Consider the following 19,848-nt stretch of genomic DNA (forward strand, 5'->3'; position numbering starts at 1 on the left):
AGTTGCGATGTGATAATCTCGGATTAGTTCGTGTGGGGGAAATCGACGTGATTGCTCCGGGCGGCATCCCCAGAGGTGCAAGCACATTGGGCGCAACCGCTCTGGTCCGCAATCGCGAACTCGGATGATGGAGTGCCGGGAAAAGGAAATGCGGACAGCCACCAAGACGCTTTAGAAATGACTAGTTTACCTGCTTTCCCACGTGTCCAGCTCGATGGATCAGGACTTTCGAATTTAGCGCTACTCCTCTCGCCTGGGAGGAGTTCCGAAATCGATTTAAGGAGCCGTTTAACTCGATATTAATGACGACGTCGTGTGAACGGGTACAGCGTTAAATCGGTATATCGGCCATTAAACCGATTTAAAGTCGCAGTGTAGACCTGGCCAGAGTTATTGCAGTTGTGCAACGGTAGTGATACATTAGGTGATGTAACAGGTAGCTTGCCCCCCGTTATCGTTCTTGTTACACACCATCACACTAGGAACCCCCAGTCGTAGACCAGGGCCCCCTTGTGTGCTGCTGTACAGACAACAGAGAGGTAGTTCGTGTCCCAGGGAGCTCACAACAAACTATAAGAGACATTAGACAGAGATGGGACCACTGGGGGACAATAGAGCAGTACTGAGCTATGGTCTTCCAACACCAGCACCCTAGTTGGACTCTTTACTTCATACACTGCAAGTATGAAGCTGCAGCTCTGATACTGCCTCGTTGTACTTGTCTGCTATGCTGGGACAAGCTTCATCTAAGTAAGACATTGGACTAGCTAGAACATTGGTGTGTCAGCAGCTACGTAGATTTACATGATTTCAGTAGCACTGAATTATTTAAACGACTCCTGACGTGATCTCTCAGCGTTCCTGTGTATGTTCTAGAGAGCTCTGGGTATATGATTTAAAAAAAAACACCTTTAGTTCTAAATGTCTAATGTGAGTCTGTCTGCTTCCTGAAAAGGAGAGCACCTCTCCACTGGCATGTCCTCTGGAGCTTGGCATTCCAGGTGTCCTACAAGCCCAACCCCCTGGTGGTTTGATCCTCAGATTGCTGCGTGTGTGCAGGATGGGGTCGGGTCTGTTCTTGCATAGGAGATCTCCAAGGGACTGTAGGAAGTGGTGTTGGTGCTCCAGAAGGTGGAGTCGCTGCTCTGGGTCAGTTCTGGAGCAGTGCCCAGACGTGGCACTATGGGGTGCTGTGCTGTTGGCAATGCTCTCTTTTGAGTGAGATATAAAACCAAGTTCTGACTCCTCCTGGCTCTTAGAAAGCCGGTGACACTTCTTGCAAGAGCTAGAGGTGTTAAACCCTCTTTCCTGGCCACCTTCCAACATGGCCTGCTATTCCTCCCCATTTAAAACTCTCCTTGTGAAGCAGTACTGGGACATGACTGTCTTCAACCGTTGTGTGTCCTAGAGCCTTACGGATGCTAGACTCCTCCTCCTGGAATTCCCCAACAGAGAAGTGTGCCCGTTATCACACACAATCAGTGGCAAAGAACTCAGGTGTCCTAGCTCTCTGCTCTGGCCACTTGAACTGCACTTCCTTTGTCATCAGAGATGTTTGTGTTGTGACGAGAGGGGTTATCCTGGTGGTAGTAAGATATTGACTTTGTGTTGGATCCATTGCTGGGGGCAAAGTAACGGTATGATTGTATCTCTGATGGCTTTCGTACTACTGTTTTCCAGGGCCCTACGGTCAGGGAAGGTGCCTCACTTCAATGAGCCTGCAAAATAAGCAGGGTGATGGGTATTGCTTTAAATCTGGCAATTCACTCTCTCCTTTCCTTTGGCAGTGCTTGTTATATTGAACCACTACTTAGCGTTCCAGTACTTTGCTGACGAGTATTACCCATTCTCAGAGGTAAGAGACGATTTGGGAGAAGCATCTCTTTAAGCCTTTGTAGACGTTTGAGCTGTGTGGAGTGGAGTGCTGGTGGGAGGCGAGGAGAAGAGAAGGGAGGTCAGAGGTGACCTGCCGAGAAAAAACAGCTTTCCCCAATCTGGGGGCTTCCCCTTCTTTGTTGGCCCTTATTAAAGATGCCCTGACAGTATTTTCTCTCAGGACTTCTCCAAGTATTTTTTTCTGCTTGTTTTTTCCATATCAGGGATGTTGAGTCTTCACTTTTGGGTTCTTTGGGGGATGTTTTTTGCCAGGGGATTCTCTGAAGGATCCAGAAATGTGGATTTCGTGCTTCCTCAGCCTAAATAAAGGCATGAAATCTCCCAGTTCACTAGACAGCCTAGAGTATTCTGGGGTAGACAAGACCTGAATTTAAGCTAGTGGTTTCTACACAGCTAAATAAAGATGTGTGCATGCTAGTTATGGCCAGAGGGTTATTGTGGAGATCTAGTGGAGAACCAGGCTTCACCTTGGAGACCTGTTATCTTCTAGTCTGGTCTTACTTCAGCTTTCTCCGTATCTGCCTCCCAGCTCCCGGAGCATGGCAGGCTATCAGATGACACAGAAGCAGGGAAAGGTTCCTGTCTGAGCCCATGGGATACCGCCTATTTGGCACTCAGAGCATTTCTTCCCCCTTCCTTCCCACCCTCTAAAATGTCTGAAAGGCCATTTTTGCCATCCTTGGATTTGACTACCAAGACGCTGCTAGTTTGTGGGCTTCTGCCCCAGGAGAAATGTCCGTGTGGAAACCTAGCGGTTAGGCAACCCGATGTTTCCAGACTGTTAGTTGCAGCTGCTGCAGTGAGTCTGTTGTGATTTGATGGTAGCTTGGTCTCTCACTACCTCTCATGTTTCACCTGCAGGTTCTTGCCTACTTCACGTTCTGCTTGTGGTTAATTCCCTTTGCATTTTTTGTGTCCTTGTCGGCCGGAGAGAATGTCCTACCTTCTACGGTGCAGCCTGGAGGTGCGTACGTTTGATGTTCTGGGAACCAGCTCGAGCAAATGCTCATCTGTTACCCTCCCCTCGATCCCAGAGGGTGTGACTTACGGAGACCACATATCCCACTTGATCTGAAGGGCTGGATAGTGGGGCGGAAGGCATTTAAAACTGGGCAGGATATATACTTAGAAAACCTATTAAGGAGTGGTCTGGCAGTGCCAGCAATCCTGCTGGAGCCTTGTGGTCTTTGTGAACTAGGCCCCCATGTCAAAGATGAGGAAGGTTTGCCCAGTGGTTAGGGCACTAGCCTAGGATTTGGGAACTGTGGGTTCAGTTGTGCGTTCACAAACTTCCTGTGTGACCTTGGCTAGTCACTTAGCTTCTCTTGTGCCTGGGTGCCCCAGCTGTAAAGTGGGGATATTTCGCTGCCTCACGGGGGGCGTTGTGAGGATAAATACACTAAAGACTGTGGGGCGCTTGAGATCTGCTGATGAAGAGTTCTGTAAGAGCCAGGGATTAGTGTTCCATCTTATGAAATGCAGCTGTATTAGATACCCCCGGGGAGCTAACAAGTAGCTGCTGTTGCTCCCACTTGGGCAAAATTTGGGCGTCCAGCAGAAGCTATCTAAGTGCTTGATCTGTCGGGGCTCGATTTATCATGTCTAGTGTAGACACGATAAATCGATCCCCAATCACTCTGCCGTCGACTCCTGTACTCCACCATGGCGAGAGGTGGAAGCGGAGTGGGGACTCTTCTTTTCCCAAGACCGAATGATTGTTCAGACAGCTCGTGGTGCAATATTTGGTGGATTTGATCTTACTGGCCCGCGCTCCCTGTCTCCACAGATGACGTGGTATCAAACTACTTCACCAAGGGGAAGAGGGGTAAGCGCTCCGGCATCCTCCTCATCTTCTCCTTCATCAAGGAGGCCATCCTGCCCAGTCGACAAAAGATGTATTGACCCCCGCCCCGCGGCTGGCATGAACTGTGATGAAGCCGAAGGGAAGACCCCAGCTGGGTGTGAACATCAGCGCTGTCCCTGGGTCAGCAGCGAACCCCCCACTCCTCCACTTCTCTCCGAGGGATTTTGTTAGGAACGTATAATCTGTGCAACGGCCAGAGGCAGCTGCCGTGTCAAAGACGCGTGCTCGACACCTCTGGTGGTGCAAATGCAGGAGGTTGCCTTTTTATACCTCTCCGATCATCCCCTGGGACTTGCTAACAAGGAGGTGGTTCTGCTCAAATTGAGTTTCAGGAGGGCGACAGCCTCCGCGAACTATGCATTGTGTTCAGAGACCATGATGTGAGGCATTGCCATCTTTTCTTATTTAAAGCCAAAAGCCTTTGTAGGGCATAGTTTGTCCGAGGGCAGGAGGAGCACACGCAGTGTCTAACTGGGGTTTGCGTACAGCCATGATTTCAAAAAATAACCAAACTCTTGAATTCCAAAACATTTCTGTCTGGAAGCTTGCCAGCGATGGAGCGAGCTGGTGACGCAGCTCACTTGCTCATTACAACATGCGTATCCGTGATCCAGACCTAGAGGCCGAGACTACAAGGTGTCTGTGCACTGATGCACTCTGCTCCTGCAGCTCTTAAAGGTGACTTGCTAGGGATAAAAATGAGACGTGCGTCTTTTGCCGCTTTATGATGATGATTAAAGATGGCCTAAAGGGAGTTTTTTATATAATTTTTTTTCTGCTTGTTTTAACCTAAGACATTTCAACTTTTGTCTTCCCTGGGTTTGCTAGAAGTCTTGTTGGAGGGCTCAGAAGTGGCTTGTAGGCCCCCTAAACTTTTCATTTAAGGATGTTGACTCTTCCACAAAAAGAGCTCTTCTCCTTGCTGTGTTAGCCAGTTGAGCTAAATTGGTGTTGACAAAACCAGAGAGCCCAGCGTTCAGAGCTGTGAATAACAATCGCTTCCCTTCTCCATCGGGTTTCCAATGCCATACAGTTTTCCAGCCACCCGTGGAGTCTTCTGGGCGGGGAAGAGTTTGAGAAACCCTGAATGTTCAGTGAGAGCAGGGGGAAAAACTTGTAGGTGTTTTTTATGTATAATAAAGAAGCAAAACCAGGGCCCAACCTCATTTTTGCCCCTTTGCTGGTCACCTTTAACTGGCATAAAGATGTTTTCATTAAGGTGGTGCCACACTTTGGAACTGGGAGTTCTGCCTCCAGGCAGCATCTACTCAGCATTTTGAAAGGGTTTATGAAGATTCCATGAGGCATGAATCTCTTCTCTCGTGGGCCAGCTCTGGATGAGGGCCACTGAGAGCTGTTGAAATCTATCCTGTGTATTGAGAAGAGCCTGGAAACCGCAGGCTTTGACTGGGGGATCCTCTGACAATATCTGTCATTCTCATGTTGAATTTAATGGCAGCGTGATTTCTGTTCAAGTACCAATTCTCTCTTTCAATAAAGGTTCTAGATGCAGTTTGCCTTATGATCAAAGGAGCTGAAATTTGCTGTCTCCCTCTTGACGCTTCACCACAATCATAATTATCAAGCCCTGAAGCAGTCCAATGCTCCTGTTTGTAAGAGGGCTACAGGTGAAGTGTGTATGATTTGTTTAGCACTAAATATGATCTGTACAATACTTTGCTAATCCTGTGTCAAAAAGCTCAACGTGTAAGGCCCAGATTCTGTAACACTTTTAAAAGCATGGTGAAGAACTGGAGGGGGTACCAGGAAGAGCCACACGTGACTCGAGGCCTGGAGAGAATGCCTTATCATAAGAGATTTAAGGAACACGTCTGTTGGGTGTATCAAAAAGATTGAGGTGACTTGATTACAGTTATTTATTACCAGAGGACCTAGGAGTTCTGACCACAGCCCAGGACCCTGCCGTGTATAGGTACCTTCATGGGGAGAAAATACTGGGTACAAACAGAGTCGTTAATCTAGCAGAGGAAGGCAGAACAAGAACCAATGCCTGGAAGTTAAAGCCTGACAAATTCCAATCAGAAATAAGGTGCTAACTGGGGAAGGGAAACCTTCAGTATAAAATCTCAAGGGAATTGGTGGATTCTTCACCTCTTGATGTCTAAATTCAGCTTGCAGGCTTTCTGGAAGATGCTTCAGCCAAGCACGAGTTATTAGGAGGTCAGATTAGATGATCTGATGGTTCCTTAAAATCTATTAACTGGGTCCATGCAGCTGAACTCGCATAGTGTGTAAAGGTCCATTGACTTCAGCTGGGCTCATGTGGGCACAGGATCTGTCCACATGGATCCACCTGCAAAACCTGACCCTAAACAGCTAAAATGCAGGAGGAGAGGGGTGGAGGAGTGCAGGCTGAGGTTCTTCATTAAGACTGAGCTGTACAGCTCTTGGGCTGATTTAACTACTGGTTTAGAAACTAATTCAGTTTCATCAGCGCAAGCCCTTAGAGTGGATGGAATTAGACCACTACAAAGTTGCTGATCTAATTATGAGAATCAGCTATACTGATAAACCCCTTTATTCTGCATCCGCACTTGGGAGTTGCATTGATTCAGTTGTTTCTGTCTCTTAACTCATATGGTTAAATCTGCACAAATGATGCATGAATCAGCCCTGTCACCCGAATGCAGAGCTTAAACACTGAGGAGAAAATGAGGAAGCGCCTCTACAGGATCCGGCATGAAGAACTCCCGGGGGGCTTGAGCAAGACATGTACTCCATGCCTCAGTTTACCCATCTCCAATTTGCTGACTATTTTTCATATTTATTCAATTACCTCCCTGTTTAATTTGGGTGAAGCTGCTGTAGGGATCTTACTACAGAAGCTCAGTTCAGCTTGCAGTGAAGTACATGGTGGAGGAAAGATGGGACTCTTGTCTAATTTTTTGATAAGCCAAGAACTGGCTAACGTGTTTGCCCAACTGTCCAGTCTATCCTCTGAAAACTGCCCTGTGTGAGGACCTGATTATACCATCATAATTACCAGGACAGTCATGAGCATAGTTCTGTAGGATCTCCCTCTTTCCCCCTCCCTTCTGTGGGGCAGGGGCTGATATAACATATTTTGGGAGGTGCAGTGGTGCTTGAATTTTTTCACCTTGGCATCCTAGAATAAATTGCCCAGGGAGGTTGTGGAATCTCTGCCATTGCAGGTTTTATCAGCAGGTTAGACAAACACCTGTCAGGGATGATCTACATCAGGGGTTGGCAATCTCGGCCTGCAGGCTGCACCCAGCCCATCAGGGTAATCTGCTGGTGGGCTGCAAGAAGTTTGTTTACATTGTCCATCTACAGGCATGGCCGCTCATAGCTCCCAGTGGCTGCGGTTTGCCATTCCTGGCCAATGGGAGCTGCGGAAAGTGGAGACCAGCATGTCCCTGCGGCCTGTGCCGCTTTCCACAATCCCATTGGCTGGGAACGGAAAACTGCAGCCACTGGTAGCTACGGGCAGCCATGCCTGCAGACGATTGATTTAAAACTTCTTGCAGCCGCCAGCGGATTGCTCTGACAGGCCGCAGGTTGTCCACCACTGATCTACATAGTACTTAGTCCTGCCGTGACCCCTCAAGGGCCCTTCCACTCCTACAATCCTATGATTGTCCCCCTAATATCTGCCACTGTATTAAAAAAAACAGCCCTGGATTAGGCACCTCAGTTGGATGTTTTTGCAAATATGTTTAAGATTAACAGTGCAGAGATGTGAGTGGTAGGTTTCAGAGTTAATACTGTATGGAGACAAACAGTGCAGCTGCCAGCTCTGCTTCAAACTGTTTGCCACCTCTGGCTGGCAGTACCGCATCAGCTCACAGCTGGCAGCCAGAAGGGTTAGAGACTACGTTTGAAAATGAAACCTGAGGTTGTGACACCAAAGAAATGCAGAGAAATAGGGGCCCAGGTCTGTGTGGGCTCTGTTTAATCCATGGGAACGATGGATACTCTGAAGGAAGGCAGCATAGGCTTTGCCTGCCATGTTTTCAGTTCAATCCAGCCTGATCTTTTGCCCCTGCTGTGAACTGCATCTGAGCATATCTTTTTATAGCAGGGAGGGAAAGCTTAGCCAGGGCCCATACCCCACTGCCAGCGTGGTGCCAAGAAGCAGAGAGAGCATGTGGATCTTGGGCTCTGTAGGAAAGCTTAGAATTTGTTGGGCAGCAAATCCTTGGCACTCTGGGGCCTGTCCTCCCCATCAGGTTCTGTGCTGCTGTGGAGTCGTTACTGGTCTGGTGGAAGAAGCGAGGTTCTGGAGACATCAGCCCAGTAATCCCAAAACACCCGGAATTCGGTTGTATTGGTGAGCAAGGACACAAGGCTTTAGCACAGAAGAGCAGTAGGTTTAATGCACGTCCTAGTTTAAATGGCTGATATCTTTGAGTTAGTGTTTTCCTGGCTAATTCTCTTATGATCATAAGGCACTTCAGGTGTTAGTGATACCGACTCCTTACCTGCTCCAGCTCAGGAAGTCACATAGCTGGGTTATGCCAGTCAAAGCCATTTTAAGCTGAATATTCAAAAGCCAAGAGTCAGAAAAAGGCAGCATGGAAGTAGGGGGAGAGTATCCATATGAGGGCTGATCCATTGAGGTGCTGAGCACCCTCTGCTCTTCACTGACATCAGTGGGAGTTGGAGGGGGGTCAGCGCCTCGCAGGATGAAGCCCTGGTTTTGCAGATGGAAGTTCTAGCTGCTGTGGTTGATTGCAGAGAGGTGAGCCTTTAGCGTAGCTCTGAATGCTGGGTCCAGGGTTTCCCGCAAGCTCACAGCCATTTCGTCCGTCCACCGGTGCTCCAGGCTCGGGAGCCGCTTCCTTTTCACATCAAAGATGTGTGTGGGTTTAAATCCCTGCGGCATCGTTACTCTGATGGGCCGAGCATGGGGGAACAGGCTCCTCTTGATCACTTCATAGGGCAGGTTGGGGACAGGGGAAAGTCTGCCATTGTAAGCCATTTCGATCACCGGCTGGCCGTGCGAGTCCTGGGAGAGAAACAAGAAGGAGCTGAAGTCATGATCCCCACAGGCCTCAGGGTTGGTGCCCAGCCGGACTGTTGTAGGTCGGAATATGTTTGTCACCAGAGGAGAGGATGGATTGACGCTGCCATTCCAAGCTCGCTGTGATTTCGTAGCGGGGGGCTGAGCAGCAGCAGATAAACGAGGTTCCCCTTTAACCTTTGCCCTATGCTTGGCCTGTACGCTGATTTTTTTTTCTCCAGGAGGTATTTTAGCCACTTGCTTCTTGGGGACAGCATCCAGCTTCACTCTGTCCTCGGGAAAATGCATCCTTTTAGTAGAGTCAGGCAACTGCTGTTGCTGCTTCAGTCTAAGCCAGTTAGAAAATGCCACTTTATTCAACAATTCCTGCTCCCTCTGTAATAAACACACACAGAATGAAGTCAGTCCTGTGTCATTAGATAGAACATTTGTCATCCAGACCAGGCCATATTAGGTTAAAACATGTTAAGGAGCCAGAACGCCTGGCAGGTGTTTTCTAAACATGATTTGGTAGGGGGAGGTCTTTCCTCTGAATCAGTGCTGAATGACACGCTACTAGAAGACACTGTGATGCGGCAGCTGCCTTCTTCCTTAGATGTAATGTTAATTCAGTGTTCTGGGTTCTGGCCACATTCCAGCTCATGTTAATATTTTGGCTGCCTAAAAATTCCCCCTACGGTTTCCTGGGGGCATAGTGTTCAATTCCTATCCTGAACTCTCGGGTCATGTCAGCATGTGCTCGGAAGCAGCTGCTGCGTTCCACCCTAAGGGTGAAATGAGTAGTGTGTCTAAAGAGTCAACTGCAGCCCAGGTGAAAGTAGGCAAATATCTCAGCAGGATCTCTAAGGGCGTCCCTCTGGCTCCCTATGCAAATGAAGCCAGGACAACTCCTGATTTAGAGGATTTTAACATCAGGGAAGTCACACTCATGAACAGATCTGAGCAGTCCAAAGAAATGACTTGGATGTCACTAGGGCAGCAGGTTGAGGTGCAGGGCTGGGCCGGGGCTTTGTGATTCACTGATTTGTATTTACATTTTCACAGGTTTTTAATGTCTCATCGCTAGGTCCAAAATGTCATGAGAAAAGGTACCCGCTGCGACTCAAACCAAAGATCATGGCCTAGGTCTTTCTCCTGCCTGGTGGAAATAACATGAGGAGATGAGATCTTAGCATTGTTGTCAGGGCCGGCTTCAGGCACCAGCTCTGCAAGCAGGTGCTTGGGGCGGCCAAGGGGAAGGGGAGGCACATCAGGCTCTTCAGGGGCAATTTGGCAGCAGGTCCCTCGGTCCTTCTCGGAGGGAAGGATCTGCCACTGAATTGCCGCCGAAGAAGAAAGCGGCGTGGTGGAGCTGCCGCTGATCGCCACCGTGGCTTTCCCCCGCCCTCTGCCACTTGGGGCGGCAAAAACCCTGGAGCCGGCACTGATTGTTGTGGTCCTTCAAACAGCTTAAAACATTAAAAAGACATTGACAATATGAACGTCACAACCCCTATTTCTTCTATAGATCAAAGCTCTTCATAATCTTGCAGTGGACATGGAGGACAATTGATCACCATCTGCTTTATAACCGCCCTTAACATGAAGACTGCTACAAGGTTTCCCCCATTCTTTCCACTCTTCTTTTCTCAAGACTAAACATGCTCAGTTTTTTAACCTTTCCACATCAGTCAGGTTTTCTAAACCTTTTTTCATTTTTCTTGCTCTCTCTGGACTCTCTCCAATTTATCTTTTCTCAAGCGTGACACCCAGAACTGGACACAGTGCTCCAGCTGAGGCCTCACCAGTGCTGAGTAGAACGGGACAATTACCTCCTGTGTCTCAAATAAAACATTCCTGTTAACATCCCCTAGAATGACATTAGCCTTTTTTTGCAACTGCATCACACCGTAGGCTCATGTTCAATTTATGATCCTCTCTAATCCTCAGACTCGTTCCAGCAGTGCTGCCACCTTGCCCCTTATTCCGCAGTTTGTAGTTGTGCGTTTGATTTTTCCTTCTTAAATGAAGTACTTTGCACAGTCTTTATTGGATTTCAGAATGTTGATTTCAGTCAAATTTTCTAATTTGTCGAGGTCGTTTTGAACTCTAATCTTGTCCTCCAAAGTGCTTGCAACCTTCCCATCTTGGGATCATCCACAAATTTTGTAAGTGTACTCTCCACTCCATTAACCGAGTCATTAATGAAATTATGCCACTAAACATGCCTCCCTAGTGTGACAGCGAACCATTGATAACTGCTCTTTGAGTTGGTCTTTCAACCAGTTGTGCGCCCGCCTTACAGTAATTTCATCTAGCCCAGTTCCCTTGTTTGCATATGAGACTATCGTGTGAAAAGCCTGACTAAAATCAAGCTGTATCACATCTACTGCTTCTCCCATCCAGTAGGCCAGTGACCCTGTCAAAGGAGGAAATTAGGGTTGTTTGGCATGATTTGTTCTTGACAAATTCCTTTTGGCTATTCCTTATAACCCTGTTATCCTCTAGGTGCTTACAGAATGACTGCTTAATCATTTGTTTAACATTGCTTCAAGTTAGACTGACTGGTCTACAGTCCCTCTGGGTCTTCTTTGTTCCCCCTTTAAATAAGTGCTATGTTTGCCCTTGTCCAGTTCTCTGCGTCTTCATCTGTTCTCCAGGAGTTCTCAAAGATCATTGCTAATGACCCTGAGATTGCTTCAGTTAGTTCCTTAAGTACCCTAGGATGAATTTCTTCAGGCCCTGCTGACTTTCATGCATCTAATTTATCTAAATATTCTTTAATCTTTTCTTTCCCTATTTTGGCTTGAGTTCTTTCCCTCTTGTTAGTCAACACAGTTCATATTATCTGGTCACCATTTACCTTTTTAGTGAAGACTCAAGCAAAACAGGCATTAAACACCTCTGCCTTCTTGATGTCATCAACTAGTTCTGCTGCCCCATTAAGGAGAAATCTAGGGCCAACAGAGTTAAGGACAATAAGTACATTTTTGAAAAATACTAGGAACAAAAAGAATCCTGACCATGGAATTGGCCCATTACTAAGTGGACAGGGTAGAGTTAATAATAATAATGCAGAAAAGGCAGAAGCCATTCAATAAATATTTCTGTTCTGTATTTGGAAGAAAAACAGATTGTGTAGTCTCATCAGATGGTGATGTTAACATTCTTGCCACTCCATCTGGAGGATGTTAAACAGAAGCTACTCAGGCTAGATATTTTTATATCAGCAGGTCCAGATAACTTGCATCCAAGAGTTTTAAAAGAGCTGGTTGATAAGCTTGCCGGACCGTTAATGTTGATTTTCATTAAGTATTGGAGCACAAGGGAAGACCGGAAGAAAATGAATGTTGTGCCAATTTTTAGAAAGAGTAAATGGGATGACTCAAGTAATTTCAGGCCTGTCAGCCTGACATCGATCCTGAGCAAGATAATGGAGTGGCTGATACAGGATTTGATTAAGAAAGAATTCAAGGAGAGTAATGTAATTAATGCAAATCAGCATGGGTTTATAGAATACAGCTCCTATCTAACTAACTTGATTTTCTTTATGGGATTACAAGTTGGTTGATAAAAGTAACTGCTGATGTAATAGACTTCTGTAAAGCCCTTGACTTGACACTGCGTGCCATTTTCATTAAAAACCTATAATTCTATAAAATTAACATGGCACACATTACATGGATTAAAAACTGGCTAAGTGACCGATCTCAAAATGTAACTGTAGGTGGGGAATTGTCACTGAGTGGATATGTATCCACTGAGGTCCCATGGGGATGGTTCTTGGCCCTACGCTATTTAACATTATCATCAATGACTTGGAAGAAAACATAAAATCCTCATATTAATAAAGTTTGCAGATGATACAAATTGGGGGAGTGGTAAATAGAGAGGAGAGATCACTGATTTAGTGCGATCTGGATAATTCAGTAAACTGGGCACAAGCAAACAATACACTTTTTCATACAGCTAAATGTAAATGTATATATCTAGGACCAAAGTATGTTGGCCATATTTACAGGATGGGGGACCATCACCCGGGAAGCGGTGACACTGAAAGATTTGGGGGTTGCAGTGGATTCTCTATCGCTGATGATGTTTAAATCAAGATGAGATGTTTTTCTAAAAAGCTCGGCTCTAGGAATTATTTTGAGGGAGTTCTCTGGCCTGTGTTACGCAGTAGTCTGACTAGGTCTGGCTACCACAGTGGTGCCGTCCGGCCTTGGAATCTATGAATCTATAACCCGAGGACCTATGCTTTGCGCTGGGTGTTGTACAGAGTAAACGACAGTCCTGAGAAGTGGCAGAAAAACTAGCCAGACCTCTGCAGCCATGGTGGAACAGACGTGTTAGCTACCTGAGTCCATCAGCTTCCTGACAGGCACAGCATCCCCTTGACAGAAGATCTCTCTGATATTAAGCTGACTGGACAGATTTAGACAGTATATTCCTATAACCAGGCTAGCCTGTAGTCAGCAAACAGCAGCTGCCGCTTTGCTCATGGGTTGTGGCCCTGGAGGCATGATTCACTCAACACAATTAAGCCCATGACTAACTTTCATCCTCAAATCTGACTCTCGGCTAGGCCAGGTGACATCTCTATGCAAATTGATTTGGCATGGATTCTTACAGAGCAGGGGCAGCCAAAGTGCAGCTCTCCCCTGCATGCTATGTAGAGCTGACGGGGAATTGTTTGACAACATGCTTTTTTCATTGGAAAATGTCCATGGAGTGAAACCAGATCTGTGTGTGGATATAGCTGTTGGCTGTTCTAGGGTGAGTTTGGCTAGTGGCACACAGTGGCTCATCCCACTCTTGCATTATTGCTGACAGCCTAGGGGTCAAGGAGTACTGGGCTAGTGGCTGGGAAGGAGTTGGTGCATGCTTCTGCTTAATGGGCACTGAGGCATCCTGGCTGAATGAAGCAAGCTACATCCTCCCTCCTGAGGCAGTGTGTGCCACCTGGTCTCAGGAGAACTCTACCCACCGGGCGAGGGGTGTGAGCCCTGCTTGTGTGCACACACTCCTGCTAGCTCTCATCAAGCTCGCACGAGTAAACAGCAGTGTGGCACGAGTAGTGGCAGTGGAAGTGCAGCTCAGCCGTGCTGAGTATGAACTCACCTGGGGGCACTGACCACAGCTAAGCTGTGCCTCCACTGCCACTACACACACTCCCATGGCTACACTGCTATTCTACTAGTGGTAGCAGGGAAAACATGCCCCTAGCTTGCAGGGAGATGCAGCCTCAGCTACATATGAACACCGAGACAGGCATATCTGCACAGCTCTCACGCTCCTTCTGGCCCTCGGGCATAAGATTCAGGGGGGAGCAGGCAATGCTGGTTTTGTGAGTCTTTGGAGTGTGTAATGAAAAAGGGGGAAGAATTAGTCCAGTAGTGAATGGGTAAAATGAGGACATCAGGAAAGGGGAAACTTCAACTGAGTAACAGGAAAAGATTCCAGACAATGAGATTTGTTAGGCAGCAGAAGGGCAGGAAGCACATTTAGAAATGGACATAGTAAAACGGGGAACCAGCCTACCCTGGAGGTGACCTAAAAAGTCTCTTCCAGCTTAGGCCTTGTCTACGCTAGACTGTTAGGTCAACATACTGCAGCTTGAGTGCTTTAACACCTGGAGTGCTGGAGAAGTTCTCACAGGGACTAGTGCTGCTGAGTGGCTGAACTAGCTGGCCATTAATTGTCTTTTCCATCCCAACCACCTGTTAGGTTGTTAGTTGGCAACAAGGCCAGCAAAAGACCTTTTATTTTAACTAGAAACCAAAAATGGTCAGGAGGGGCTCTGGTTCTGCCAGTGCTACAGCCATGGTGATCTTACCTGCTCTATCTTCCAGAAGTGTTGTTCAGAGCGCTGACATTTACTTTTGATTTGGTTCAGCTTGTGCATTTCACGTGCAAAATTGCGCTTGTCTATTTTCCACATGGCATCACTCAGGTACCTGGAGAATTACAGACCGGTCAGCTTAACTTCAGAACCCAGACAGCTAATGAAGCAAATAATGAAGCAATCAGTTTGCAAATACCTAGAAGACAATAAGGTGATAAGAACAGGAGTACTTATTTGAGCATAAATTTGTTAGTCTCTAAGGTGCCACAAGTACTCCTGTTCTTTTTGTGGCTACAGACTAACACGGCTGCTACTCTAAAATAAGGTGATAAGTAACAGTCAGCATGGGTTTGTCAAGAACAAATCGTGTCAAACCTACCTGATAGCTTTCTTTGACAGGGTAACAAGCCTTGTGGATGGAGGAAAGTGGTAGATGTGGTATATCTTCCCTTTGGTAAGGCTTTTGCTATTGTCTCACATGACCTTCTCATAAACAAACCAGAGAAATATAACATAGATGGAGCTACTATAAGTGGGAGCATAACTGACTGGAAAGCCCTTCACAGAAAGTAGTTATCATGGTTCACAGTCATGCTGGAAGGGCATGTCTAGTGGGGTCCCACAGGGATCGGTCCTGGATCCGGTTCTGTTCAATACCTTCATCAATGATTTAGATAATGGCATAGAGAGTACGCTTATAAAGTTGGCAGATGATACCAAGCTAGGAGGGGTTGCAAGTGCTTTGGAGGAGAGAATTAAAATTCAAAATGACTAGACAAACGGAGAAATGGTCTGACGTAACAGAAAAGATTCATAGACGAAAATACTAAACATACTTCCATTAGGAAGGCACAATCATTGCACACCAACAGACTGGGCAATGACTGGCTTATCGAAGGAGCACAGCGGAAGGGAGTTGACGGGTCAGAGTGATCACAACGTTACATATTGAGTCGACAGTTTAACACTATTGCAAAAAACAAGCAACATCCTTTCTGGGATGTATAAGCGGGTTGTAAGCAGAGACGTGAAGAAGTGAATTTTTTGCTCTGCTCGCGCTGATACGGCCTCAGCTGGCAGTATGTGTCGTCCAGTTTCTGGCACAACATTTCAGGGAAGATGTGGAGAAAGTCAGAGAAGAGCAACAAAAATGATGAAATAGGTCTAGAAAACATGAGCTATGAGGAAGAACTTGAAAATTAGGGTTTTGTTCGTCTGGAGAAGAGAAGCCTGAAGGGGAACAGATAACAGTTTTCAACGTATAAATAGTTGTTACAAGGAGGAGGGTGAAAATTGTTCTCCTAACCTTTGAGAATGGTAGACAAGAAGCACATGGGCTTAAATTGCAGCAAGGGAGGTTTAGATTTGACATACGGAAAACTTCCCAACTGTCAGGTTGGTTAAGCACTGGAATAAATTGCACAGGGAGGCTGTGGGACGTCTCCTCACTGGGGATTGTTAGGGATGCAGGTTGGACAAACATCGTCAGTGGAATGGTCTACAGATCAGGGTCTCAAACTCCAACACGACACACGAGGGCACCATGAGGACTTGGTGCATTGCCGAGAGCGCATCACAGTCCACCCACCCTGACTGTCCCAGCCCCCTCCCCCAGCTCCACCCCATCAAACTGAGGCCTGCGCCTCCTGCCACGCCTCTTCCCATCCCTATTCCAGTCGCCCTTCCCAAAGTCCCCCACCCCAACTTCTGCCCCCTCCTGCCCTCTGCCCTCACTCTTCTCTACCTCCTCACCTGAGTGCACGGCCCCCACCCTACCCCCTGGGAAGCCTCAAGCGCTGCGCAAACTAGCTGTTGGCGGCAAAAAACGGAACAACCTGGAGGAAGGCTGAAGGCGCAGGGACATGGTGTGCGTGGGGGAGAGGCTTGGCAGCTGCAGGAAATAACTGCGGGGTGGGAGGGTGTGGGAACTTGGTGACCCACAGCAACATAACTCCACCGGCGCATTTGTCACCTGGTCCTAGATAATCCTTAGTCCCTCCCGTAGTGCAGGGCGACTGAAGTAGGTGACCCCTCTGAAGTCCCCTCACAGTCCTGTGATCCATGATCAGCAATCCAGTGCTGATGAGAACAGGCTCAGTATACTTGGAACTTAAGGCTTCACGGTCGTGGTTTTTTGGTTTTTACAGTATTTATCTGGGAGGTGTCATAACAGATAGCCTAAGGGTAATGTTTTCTTTCACCTGTAAAGGGTTAACAAACGGGAACCAAACACGCTGACTAGAGGACCAATCAGGAAACTGGATTTTTCAAAAGTCACGGGAGGGAATTTTTTGGGGTCTGGCCTTTTGTTCTGGCTCTCAGCTGTGAAAGGTCTCTTCTATCTTCTACTATGTCTGTTTCCATTGGTAAGTACAGGTAGAAGAAACAATATAGCTTTATGATTGTTTAGTGTATTACATGTGTGTAGCTTGCTTGGAATGTTCAACAATTGGATATCTTTTGACATCAAGACTGTTTTATTCATATTTTCTTTAAGCATAGCCTTGTATTGTCATCTTGATACACGAGATATTTTGAAATGTCTTTTTCGTTTCTGTTTTTTTATATAAAGTTGTCTTTTAAGACTATTTTGAGTTTTTCCTCCTGGTAGGCTAAGGAAGCAGGGGAGGAATTCTTTTGTGTTAGAATTCTACGGAGGGTGACAACTGCTGCGAGGCACCAGGGACATGTGGGAGGGGAGGACGACGATAGAGTCTTTTCTGTTTCTTGTGTTTGGGATTGTCTCTTTGTGGAATAGAGGAACTGCTTCTGGTATATTGTGATGTAAACAAGATTGCATCAGTCCCCACAGGTTAGCCAGAGAGGAAGCGAGGGGGAGAGAGAGGGGGAAGGGAAGTGGGTTACTTCCCTTTGCGGTAAGACTCAGGGCTTCTGAGTCTTGGGGTCCCTCCAGGGAAGGTTTTGGGGAGACCAGAGGGGGCCAAAACCCTGGAATTTTTGGATGGGGGCAGCGAGATCAGAGCTAAGCTGGTAATTAAACTTAGAAGGGTTCATGCGAGGCACCCAGATTTCTGGACACTAAGGTCCAGATTTGGGAGTTAGGCTTATGATAGGAGGTTTAATACCACAAACAAATCTAAGACCCTAAACCCCAAAGCTGTTAGAACAGGACCAGCCCTGCCTGCCCTACCCAAAGGGTTAGTCCCACTGAAGTCATTGGAGTGTCTCCTTTGGGTAAAGCAAAGAAGATTTGCCCCTTGTCTGGTTTCAAAAAAGGATATTTCTCTCTCATGCATTTTTTTGTAGGGTGGCTTATATCAAATGCATTTGGTAGCATTTCCTAGTCCCGCTGGGACATTTGAGTACAGCAGTAATATTATCCTGAAGCCAGACTGCCCTTTAATCTAGTAGAAAATGTCATAATATGCTCAATGGCTGAAGCGAGACAGACTGATTTTTAACAGTGAGGGTAAGAAACCATTGGAACAGTTTAGCTAGGGACATAGTCCACTGTCCATTACTTGCTGTGTTTACATCAAGGCTGGTTTTATTTTGAGAAGATGTGCTATAGCTCCACCACAGTTTATGAGCTAGTTGAAGGAATCAGTGTGTGACAGTCTCTAGCCTGCATTGTACAGGTCAGACTAGATGATCAAAATGATCCCTTCTGGCCTTAAAATCTCTTAATCCAATACTACCCTGTGGCACAAGGGTCTTGCAAGGCTTAATTACAAAGGAACCTGTCCACTCTTATCAGGTAACTCCTGTCTTTAGAGGCCGTAAGAATGGTCATAGTGGGTCAGACCGAAGGTTTATCTAGCCCAATATCCTGTCTTCCTGATAGTGGCTAGTGCCAGATGCGTCATAGGGAACGAACAGAACAGGGCGGTTATTGAGTGATCCATCTGTCCAGTCCCAGCGTCTGACAGTCAGAGGTTTAGGGACACTCAGGGCATGAGGTTGCATCCCTGACCATCTTGGCTAATAGACGTTGATAGACTTGTCCTCCATGAACTTATCTAATTTATATATGAACCCAGTTATACTTTTGGCCTTCACAGCATCCCCTGGCAATGAGTTCCACAGGTTGATGGTGCATTGTGTGAAGAAATACTTCTTTCTGTTTGTCATAATCCCGCTGCCTGTTAATTTCATTGGATGATCCCTAGTTCTCGTGCTACGTGAAGGGGTAAATAAAACTTTCCCCACACCATTCATGATTTTATAGATCTTTATCATATTCCTCTTTAGTCATCTCTCTTCTAAAATGAACAGTCCCAGTCTTTTGAATCTCGCCTCATACGGAAGCTGTTCCATACCCCTAATCATTTTTGTTGCTCTTCTCTGTATAATTCAAATATATGTCTTTGGAGATGGAGCAACCAGAACTGCATGCAGTATTCAAAGTAGCATGGATTTATACAGTGGCATTATGATATTTTCGGTTTGATTATCTATCCCTTTCCGAATGGTGCCTAACATTCTGTTCATTTTTTTGACTGCTGCTGCACATTGGATGTTTCTAAAGAACTATCCACAGGGACTCCAAGATCTATTTCGTAAGTGGTAACAGCTAATTTAGACCCCATTATTTTGAAGGTACAGTTGGGGTTATTCTTTCCAATGTGCATTACTTTGCACTTATCAACACTCAATTTTACCTGCCATTTTGTTACCCAGTCACCTAGTTTAGTGAGATCCCTTTGTAGCCCTTTGCGGTCAGTCTTGGTTTAACTATCTTGAGTACATTTTTTAGGGTAGATGTTGCCTCGGTGGGGCTGTAGCCAGTGTTTTTTCTCCACTGTCACCTCCCGCAGGTTCCCCCATGTTTAAAGTACGTACTACAAATGTGTTTATTTTCCCACTGTTGGTTATCAGTTCATGTCATTACACCCACAGCTGGTTGCGCCTTAGTTGTTTTTTTAAGGTTTTTCAGGCCCACCTTGAGTGATTTAGTTGGACTGGTCTCCTCATCTCAAAAAAGATATACTGGCATTCGAAACGGTTCAGAGAAGGGCAACTAAACTGATTAGGGGGTTGGAATGGGTCCCATATGAGGAGAGATTAAAGAGGCTAGGACTCTTCAGCTTGGAAAAGAGGAGACTAAGGGGGGATATGATAGAGGTCTATAAAATCGTGAGTGATGTGGGAGAAAGGAAATAAGGAAAAGTTATTACACTACTTCCCATAATAACAAGAACTAGTGTCACCAAAGAAATTAAAAAGGGCAGGCAGGTTTAAACGAAATATAAAGGAAGTTTCTTCTTCACATCTGCGCACAGTCACGTGGACTCCTTA

The 19,848-nt window shown here is 46.4% G+C and overlaps 2 protein-coding genes across 3 annotated transcripts in view; one reads left to right on the forward strand and one right to left on the reverse strand.

Annotated features, from left to right (window-relative positions):
* The window catches only part of TEX261 (testis expressed 261), a 12,070-nt gene extending 6,788 nt beyond the window's left edge, over positions 1-5,282 (forward strand). For both annotated transcript variants that reach the window (XM_075066687.1, XM_032762432.2), the window contains 3 exons: positions 1,788-1,855; positions 2,758-2,860; positions 3,683-5,282. In XM_075066687.1, coding sequence (XP_074922788.1) covers positions 1,788-1,855; positions 2,758-2,860; positions 3,683-3,798 — 287 coding nt within the window. In that variant the 3' untranslated portion in view covers positions 3,799-5,282. The remainder of the gene's footprint in view (positions 1-1,787; positions 1,856-2,757; positions 2,861-3,682) is intronic.
* A 2,025-nt stretch (positions 5,283-7,307) lies between these two features.
* ANKRD53 (ankyrin repeat domain 53) overlaps positions 7,308-19,848 on the reverse strand; it is a 27,526-nt gene continuing 14,985 nt past the window's right edge. Inside the window, exons 4-5 of the mRNA XM_075066759.1 lie at positions 14,564-14,701; positions 7,308-9,216 (exon numbers count right to left, since the gene is read on the reverse strand). Coding sequence (XP_074922860.1) covers positions 8,457-9,216; positions 14,564-14,701 — 898 coding nt within the window. The 3' untranslated portion in view covers positions 7,308-8,456. The remainder of the gene's footprint in view (positions 9,217-14,563; positions 14,702-19,848) is intronic.

Source organism: Chelonoidis abingdonii, chromosome 5 (assembly GCF_003597395.2).
Source record: "Chelonoidis abingdonii isolate Lonesome George chromosome 5, CheloAbing_2.0, whole genome shotgun sequence".
NCBI classification, from domain to species: Eukaryota; Metazoa; Chordata; order Testudines; family Testudinidae; genus Chelonoidis; species Chelonoidis abingdonii.